The sequence below is a fragment of the Oratosquilla oratoria genome, chromosome 25, assembly GCF_046742065.1.
Source record: "Oratosquilla oratoria isolate Oo_2021 chromosome 25, ASM4674206v1, whole genome shotgun sequence".
Classification (NCBI taxonomy): Eukaryota; Metazoa; Arthropoda; class Malacostraca; order Stomatopoda; family Squillidae; genus Oratosquilla; species Oratosquilla oratoria.
Window position 1 is genome coordinate 15,126,958 of NC_134801.1, and position 10,000 is coordinate 15,136,957.

The following is a 10,000-nucleotide window of genomic DNA, read 5'->3' on the forward strand; positions in this document are numbered from 1 at the left end:
CCTTTCATCTGCTTCTGCCGTGGGAGCATACACCTGTATTAAACATATGTCAAAAGGTTTTCCCTTGAGTTTTACCAAGAGCACTCTGTCTGACACTGCCCAGAATCCCTTCATAGTACTAGCAACCTTTGTGTTCATCATTATTCCTACCCCTTTTTCTGGTCCTTTTCCTCCAGAATATACAAATACTCCATGCTCATTTTTCACCTCTCCCACTCCTGGCCACCTAACCTCACTAAGCCCCATAACATCTATCTTCATTCTGTTCATTTCTCTCCATACCCCATAATATTTCTCCGCTTGGTGTAATGTTCGGACATTCCACGTAGCCATTCTCAACTTTTCTTTGGTTACAACAGTCGCCGGATAACGATCAGAAACCGCCTGCTGTACACTATGTTCCCGACCGAGCGAGGTAGTCTCCCTCCTTTTATTATTATTATTATTATTATTATTATCATTATTATTATTATTATTATTATTATTATTATCATTATTATTATTATTATTATTATTATTATTATTATTATTATTATTATTATTATTATTATTATTATTATTATTATTATTATTATTATTATCATTATTATTATTATTATTATTATCATCATCATCATCATCATCATCATCATCATCATCATCATCATCATCATCATCATCATCATCATCATCATCATAATCATCATCATCATCATCATTATCGTTACCATTATTACTATTATTATTATTATTATTATTATTATTATTATTATTATTATTATTATTATTATTATTATTATTATTATTATTATTATTATTATTATTATTATTATCATCATCATTATCATCATCATCATTACCAATATCATTATTATTACCATCATCATCATTATTATCATTATCGTCACTGATATAATCATCATTATCTTTATGATCTATATTATTATTATCTTTATTATAATTATCATCATAGGTAACTTTTATATCACATTACGTGTAATATCTATGATGTCTCGCTTGTGTCACGTATATTATCCATGACGTCACATGACCGCATGGGACGTCGACTGAGTTCAGCTGACATCCTCTGCACTCTGAGGGTTCGGAGGTAATGACCAGTACTTCTACCCGGGTTTTCACCAAAGCCCAATGATTACTTGGGCCATAATTCCAACATAAGGAGTACTAAACAAACAGTGAACGGACCTAGATATTTGTCTTGTGGTCAGACCTTAAAAATTACCCTAAGCAAGGGCAGAGAGAGAAAGAGAGAGAGAGAGAGAGAGAGAGAGAGAGAGAGAGAGAGAGAGAGAGAGAGAGAGAGAGAGAGAGAGAGAGAGAGAGAGAGAGAGAGAGAGAGAGAGTGGGGGGGGAGATCTGCTTGACTGAGGAATCGACCAGCACACATAGGTGTTGGCTTTCATATTTATTCAGGCTGCCGTCAAGGGATTTTATTCAGCTGGAGGGAACCCTGCCACTTCTCTAAGCGTGGATTAACACTCCTCTTGGGATAAAAATGTGTCATCTTGGGTTTTACCCATTTCAAGAGCGTGGCTGATCCAAAGTATACACCCATCAAAAATCTATTCGTCGCCCCTCCCACATTAGTGCGTGTGTGTGTGAGAGAGAGGTCACAACATTGCCCAAAGATCGGGCCATATACGAGTTCTACTCTCGTATATGTTAGGGTAATAATGCCCATCACTAGTCCAACACGCAATCCAAGACGCAAACAACATAGTGACGTCACTCTATAACAGCTACGTCACGAACGGTTCGTCAGCAGAGATCACAAACATGCCAGATAGCACCACATGCAATATCTTAAAGCTTCTCATTCAATTATTTTGTAAACGTGTCTCCTGGTTTTCATGAATTTGCATTTTGGATGTATGTCGTGACAATAGATCACAAACTCGCTCATCCATGAAGACACTCGTAGATTGTATAACATGGAAATAAATGATTGGCGCAAGAATTAAGGAACGAACAAACGCACGCACGCTACAGCATCGAGCGGTGACGTGCTCTTGCTTGTACGATGTAAACATAAACAAATCGGGAAGGAACAGCGAGACTAATGCAGAAATAAAGCTTATTAGTAACTTGACTGAATCCAGAGACCCGAGATCCAACGAGACATCGAAGACTGACATTCTAAAGGAAAGAGTAAAGACATTAAAGACATTGACAGATTGAAAAAAGTACAACGGCGAGCCATAAAACTGATTCCAAATATCAAAATTAAATAATACGAAAACTGACTAAAAAATAAGAATCGATTTTCCCTAAAAAGTGTATTTCCCTCAGCCCGTGTTCCCTTTACCACTTATCCACATTATCATCATCATCATCATCATCATCATCATCATCATCATCATCATCATCATCATCATCATCATCATCATCATCATCATCATCATCATCATCATCATCATCATCATCATCATTATCATTATTATCATTATTATTATTATTATTATTATTATTATTATTATTATTATTATTATTATTATTATTATTATTATTATTATCATTATTGTTATTATTATTATTATTATTATTATTATTATTATTATTATTATTATTATTATTATTATTATTATTATCATTATTATTATTATTATTATCATTATCATTATTATTATTATTATTATTATTATTATTATTATTATTATTATTATTATTATTATTATTATTGTTGTTGTTGTTGTTGTTGTTGTTGTTGTTGTTGTTGTTATTGTTATTGTTATTATTATTATTATTATTATTATTATCATTATTATTATTATTATCATCATCATCATCATCATCATCATCATCATCATCATCATCATCATCATCATCATCATCATCATCATCATCATCATCATCATCATCATCATCATCATCATCATCATCATCATCATCATCATCATCATCATCATCATCATCATCATCATCATCATCATCATCATCATCATCATCATCATCATCATTATTATTATTATTATTATTATTATTATCATTATTATTATTATTATTATTATTATTATTATTATTATTATTATTATTATTTTTATTATTATTATTATTATTATTATCATGATTATTATTATTGTTATTATTATTATTATTTTCGTTATTATTATTATCATTATTACTATTATCATCTAGCTCAAGGGAAAGACAGAGAGATGTTTAGGTGAGAGAAAACCCAGAAATAAATTACAGGAGGATCTCACCGAGGCACAGCCCCACTAGTGACGTTGCCTGTAGTAGAGGTTGGTGTCTTCATCTCTTTCAAGAGGTGGGCGGGCGGGCCCCCTCACTAGACCAGCCCCTCCCTGGTTCTAGTGAGGGTCGATGTGACTGCACTGAATGACAGGTACCTGGCGAAAGCTCCAGGCAGGCCCCACCTCAAAGACTTAACAAAATTAACGTAGATAAGGACGGAGGCTAAGATCTGGGAGTTGCATCGGAACAGCAACATTAAGCAACAGTAGCAACAACAACAACCTGTGAGTGGGTCTCACTTATCCCCGCAACAATGCTTAGGTAGAAAACAACAATACACCAATGCACAGTTCTTAGGCTGCGTTTACACCAATCGAATCAAATCTATTCAATTCATGAAGAATCAAGACGATTCATGAATCGTGTTGATTCGCCACACTAGTTTCAATGTAACTGTTCATTACACCAGGCGAATCGAGTCAATTCAAATCACTCGATTTGCCTGGTGTGAACGGTTATATTGAAACTAGTGTTGCGAATCAACACGATTCATGAATCGTATTGATTCTTCATGAATTGAATCGATTCGATTCGCTTGGTGTAAACGCAGGATCAAGGACCGCCGCCTCAGGACCCTCCTCGTCACCACCTCCTCGACGGACGACTTCCTCCTCAGAGACCCACTGGAGGTCCAAGCCGGGAAGGACTACCGACTGTACCTGACCTCCCCGGCGACCGCGGAGATACAGCTCTACAGGGGACTCTGGGAGGCCAAGTCCGGCTCCATCACGGCCGAGTGGGGGAACACCACCATCCCATATGGCCTGCATCTATGGGTCTCTCGATAAGTGGTAAAAAATGAACCTGTTAAGGGGATTTCTAGAAACGAACACAGTGTCCCAGTGTTGCCTCTGGCCCGAGGGACGTGGCGGGTGCCGGGGTTGACCCTTCATCCACCAGGAGCTCGGGTGGATGGACAATAAAAAAGTGTCAGGGTAGGAGCACGCTCTGACTTTGGCACACCCCTTACAAATGGGAGAGGGCCTTTTGCTATATGTAAGTGTATATATCTGATCAGTGACTGGTATGTGTTAAGGATGTTGATACTCTAGTAAATACGCTTTGTATTATTTATTGTTTTGTCTGTTTAATATTAACCGATGTAAATTTGAACCGAAGAATATACCTTTGCCGTGTTTTATGAAAAATATATATTTTTATTGGTTTTAGAAGAAAATAAACGATATTTATGAAGTTAGATAAGGACGAGCTTCGGTTTAGACATAGCTCACATGTCTTGCTTTTATTTTCATACCACTTATAATGTAAATCCAACATCACATTATATCTTGCTGGTACTGTAAAGATATAGGTAATAATGGTTTAAAACTACCGTGTGGTTCAACTATATTTCTGTAAAGCCTAACACCGCGGCGTTCGTGTTACACGCTAATTCATGAAGTTCAACTATCTTTGGAACGAGGCTACGCAACTTGAGATGAAAATGTGCACACCATGCCTTCTGAACTTACTTCGGATGGTGTTGTTGTTTCTTAATGACTCGTTCTGGGCTTCGACTCCGAGTCCAGTTGATGGAAGGGCCGTACCCTGCTCGGTTGATGGGACATCATCATCGGTGCCATCGGGTTCCGACTGTGGTACCTGATTTGCCAGGCACCGATAACAAGTGAACGATATCCCATCACTGGCATCATGCGCCTCCCTGTTTACATCACTGTACCTCGAGTGAGTCGACTGTAAATAGAAATCACATTTAATGGCACAGCTGTATGCTTTGACACCTTTCTCGCATACAAACACATGGGTACTAGGGTGGACCTGGGTTAGGATTTATATCTTCAGAAAAATCAGTGCTACTAATGATAGATATTTGACACTGTTCACAGTATACTTTGTTAACGCTTGCGCCCGGTCTGTATTGTTCTTGTGTATGATAGGAGGGCATACTCGATACAGTAAACCCTCTATAAGTCATATCAGTTTAAGTCGGAAATTGGATAAACCTGATTCCACCAGATTCTTTTCATCTAAATCGGACGTCGGCGACATATGCAGCGGGCATCCGGTCTAGCCTCCCGCCAAACCATCCATTCACGCAGCTGTTCACGGTCAGTTTACCTTGTGTTGCTCTACAGAGCAGACGTACGGTCAAGTGGTCGTTCCTTATCACTTGTGTTATTCGTTCTTTACCCTATTTTCAATTTGTGGTGGATTTAAAAGCTAGCATTGTGTCTTCCACGTCGTCCGGAAAATGAAAAAAAGAAGATGGATGAGAAATTAAGGGTGATCAAGTTGTATGAAAAAGGCACCACAAGGGGGAGGGGGCCTCATGACCCAATTCATATTTAAAAGATCGACTCTACGTGATATTTTGTAGGCCAAGGACCAAATATCGGAAGTGGTAAAAAAATTGAAGGGGGAAGGTTAAAGGTTGTGTTTCGAAGTTGTTTATAAGTGGTATGTGTAACAGCGTGCTGAGGGGCTTCTTGTGAGAGGCCTGGACGTTCAGAATGCTGTAAAACGCCTAGCAAACCACCTGGGATCCCTAATGTCACTAGATAGACCCATTGAACCCCAATTATATTACGTAAGTTAACACATATACACCATATCTAACCACACCCACCAACCATACAACTAATCCCTATATAACGGAACTAACACCTATGCATATAATTGATAACTAGCACGTCTCACAGACGGCAACCCACTAACCACCTTTATTATCGGACGGCTGTACCGCCGATAGTCAGAGATCTGCCCAGGTCACGAGCCTGGCAAAGGAGACTCCCCAGGTGAAGTACCTGGGAGGAGGCAGTGCCGAGGTCAAGGCCCGGTAGGAGGAGCTGTCAGGTCAAGGACTTAATTGTACAACCTGTAATTGCCAGATCATGTTCATAATAAAACGAAGAAAGTCCAGCAGAGAATTTACCTCACCCGCAAACCACCATTGCTTGTAGCTAAACACTTGTTACAGTAGTCCACACCTCGGAAAAGATCCGAGGGAAAGAAATTGAAGATATATGTTAATAGTATTCATATATACAACATATCTAATATATATATATATATTATATATATATATATATATATATATATATATATATATATATATATATAAATCATTAAGTAATAACAGATGAATTATTTAATAGCATAGAATCACCTTGAAATAAAAAAAAATGATGAAATGTATAGCATATTGTGGCAATGATCAAATACTCGTTTGAATATTGATGTATGTAAACATCACTTTGCGCCGTGATGGAGTGGAATACTGAAGTTATCCATTCTCTAATAGAGGAGATACGACCACAGGAGGCGCCTTGGGATGTGAGGCATCCCGACAACATTAAGAAATAATGGTAATATAATCTCTGTTTCTCACTGAGTCAGCCCTTCAATTACCGTTTTCTATGGATGACAAATATTTTTTGCCTAGTGCTCGATAATGTGAGTGTGTGTATTCACCTCCTCGGATCTGCTGCAGCCTCTTTTCGAGACAGCCAAACACCACCCTACGGCAGTGAGCTCAGAGCTCATTATTAGCAGATCTCTGGGTAGGTCTGAGACCACTCACACTCCACACACCGGGAATGCAAGGTCACAACTCCTTGACTAACGTCCCGTACCTACTCGCTGCTAGGTGAACAGGGGCTACACGTGAAAGGAGACAAACCCAACTTGTCTCCGCCCGGCCGGGGAATCGAACCCCGGTTCTCCGGCTTGTGAGGCCAGTGCCTTACCAATCCGCCACCGGGCCGTGTATGTGTGTGTGTGTGTGTGTGTGTGTGTGTGTGTGTGTGTGTGTGTGTGTGTGTGTGTGTGTGTGTGTGTGTGTGTTTATCTAGTATTTACCTAGTTGTATCTTACGGGAAGGGAGTTATGTTTGTTGTGCCCCGTCTTTATATCTCGCAATGTTGAATGTCTAATTAGCTCTTAAATTCGTCTATGGTAATATACTTAAAACCCACTATCGGAGAAATAATAGCAGAAGTACAGGAGGTCCGTATATTTCGACCACTATCTGTAGTCCTCTTCAGCAGAATGGTTACAAGAAGATAGAGTACAGGGATAAATGAGGTAGTGAGGAGTACAGAAAATGGGTCGGGGAAAAGTGGGGGAGGGCTCAGGTTATGTGCTCTTGATGTGGTTGGGTCAAGGATGGACAATTGGTGGTATTTTGTATGGCAGCATTGACATTAATTATTGACTGCTATCCTCGTAATGCAATTGTGATGATGATGATGGTGGTGACGATGGTGATGATGATGATGATGATGATAGTGGTGGTGGTGGTGATGATGATGATGATGATGATGATGATGATGATGATGATGATGATGATGATGATGATGATGATGATGATGATAGTGGTGGTGGTGGTGATGGTAGTGTTGGTGATGATGATGATAATGTTGATGATGATGATGATGATGATGATGATGATGATGATGATGATGATGATGGTGGTGATGACAACATAGCCCAACCAAAACTAGAAAATATAGAATGTTCCTTAACATGACTGTCCTCAAGAAATCCTTGATACTTGTAATTCTGTAACTTCAAACCATGATTATATTTTGACAGTACCAGCAATATATAATGTGGTTTTGGATTTATATTATAAGTGGTATGAAAATAAAAGCAAGACATGTGAGTTATGTCTAAAGCGAAGTGAGGAAAACATAGAAAATTATCTTTGTTTATCTTGGTTTTAATGTATAATCATGTTTACAAAAGTGTCTAGACACACAGCATAGTATTATCATTTAGAAAGTATTTAGAATACAGTATACATTATATTTCACGGCCAGTTTTCATATTTTTACTGTAATTACCCAAACACAATATACGAGTAAAAGGTGATTTCTGTACATTATGGTCTATTAAATTCAGTCATATATCAAGTGATGATAATTTTGTCTACATACCTGTCAGGCACAGCACAAGAAACTGTCGTATCGAGAGCAGATTTTTATTCAAATAGGTTCAATCTTCGATTAGAACCATCTGGACGAAGAGCTCGTCCTTATCTAACTTCATATATAAACTTTATTTTCCTCTAAAAACAAAAATATATATACACTTTATAAAGCATGGCAAAGGTATATTCTTTGGTTTAATTTTACATCGGTTAATATTGAATAGACAAAACAATAAATAATACAGAGCGTATTTGCTGGAGTATCAACACCCTTATGGTGCGGCTTTTGCTTGCGGAGCTGTCTTCATGTTTCCACACATACCAGTCACTGATCAAATATATACACGTGCTTATGTACAATTGGGAAAAGGTCTTTTCACCTTTCTAAAAAGTGTGGCAGAGTCAGGGCGTGCACCTACCCTAAAACCTTTTTATTGTCCATCCACCCGAACTCCTGGTGTATGAAGGTTTAACTCCGGCAACCGCCACGTCCCTCGGGCCAGAGGCAACACTGGAACAATGTGTTCGTTTCTAGAAATCCCCTTAACAGGTTCGTTTTTTACCACTTATCGAGAGACCCATAGATGCAGGCCATCGGGGATGGTGGTGTTCCCCCACTCGGCCGTGATGGAGCCGGACTTGGCCTCCCAGAGTCCCCTGTGGAGCTGCATCTCCGCGGTCGCCGGGGAGGTCAGGTACAGTCGGTAGTCCTTCCCAGCTTGGACCTCCAGTGAGTCTCTGAGGAGGAAATCGCCCGTCGAGGAGGTGGTGACGAGGAGGGTCCTGAGGCGGCGGTCCTTGATTCTGAGGGTGCCGCCGAAGGGAAGGGCGACCTTCAGGACCTTGACGTCGTCGCTGAAGCGGACGAAGTCGACGATGCGCTTCTGACGGCGGAGACCGTTGGAGGGAGAGCGGATGACCCTTGGAGGGAGGTCGAGGGACGACGACTTGGAGCCACATGGCTGCTTGACCACTTCGAGGGACATTTTGGAGCTTCTGCTGAGTCTTGGGGGAAGTTTCCGGCGGAAGCCGGGCTGTTGGGCGGAAGGGAGGGCAGGCACAGCAAAGGTGAAAGGTGGGTTGGGAGAGCTGGGTAAATTCCTCCCTAAAGGATTGGAGGGGCAGTTGCATTTATTACACACTGGGCATGGGGAAGCGATGAGAGTCGCATTGAGGTTGTTAGGAGCCATCTTTGCCGCAGCCTACAACACCTGGTGCGTTCTTCCTGCTGCTGTCTGCTCTCCTTCCTCCTGTGAATACAAATGACACCATGTACGCCTTGGCCATAGTAAACTACCTCCATCTTACCAGTGCTGCAAACGATAATACTTTTCACCTAATTTTGACTTATTATGAGAAGCAGAATGTGAGTCTAAAAGTGTACAATACTCTATGTGCGTGTGTGTGTGCGCGCGCGTCTAGTAAGTGTACAAATAAGTGTGCTTGCATCACTGAGTGCGTGTTTATATTCACAAAATGCATTTCGTTGTGCTAATAATAAAAGCATGTGCATATAATAGCCTGTGTACTTGGAATCTGAGCCTTTTCTGTATTTGCCTTCTGTATGTGTAATATATGCTAATAAAGGGCCGAGCATGGTATGAACATGCGATTATGTAACGCTGTCAGCAGCAGCTGATTATTGCCAATACACAGAAAGCACTACACACCTGGACGGCACTTAAAATAAATTTCTTGGCCATAGTAAACTACCTCCATCTTACCAGTGCTGCAAACGATAATACTTTTCACCTAATTTTGACTTATTATGAGAAGCAAAATGTGAGTCTAAAAGTGTACAATACTCTATGTGCGTGTGTGTGTGCGCGCGCGTCTAGTAAGTGTACAAATACG

At 39.8% G+C, this 10,000-nt stretch overlaps 1 protein-coding gene across 2 annotated transcripts in view; it reads right to left on the reverse strand.

The window, feature by feature from the left end:
• Nucleotides 1-7,803: 7,803 nt before the first annotated feature.
• The window catches only part of LOC143038830 (uncharacterized), a 2,644-nt gene continuing 447 nt past the window's right edge, over nt 7,804-10,000 (reverse strand). Inside the window, exons 1-2 of one of the 2 annotated variants that reach the window (XM_076208428.1) lie at nt 9,817-9,855; nt 7,804-9,396 (exon numbers count right to left, since the gene is read on the reverse strand). In XM_076208428.1, the coding sequence (XP_076064543.1) occupies nt 8,713-9,336 (624 nt within the window). In that variant the 5' untranslated portion in view covers nt 9,337-9,396; nt 9,817-9,855 and the 3' untranslated portion in view covers nt 7,804-8,712. Of the gene's footprint in view, nt 9,397-9,816; nt 9,856-10,000 lie in introns of those variants that run through there. The other variant, XM_076208427.1, reaches the window with a different exon arrangement.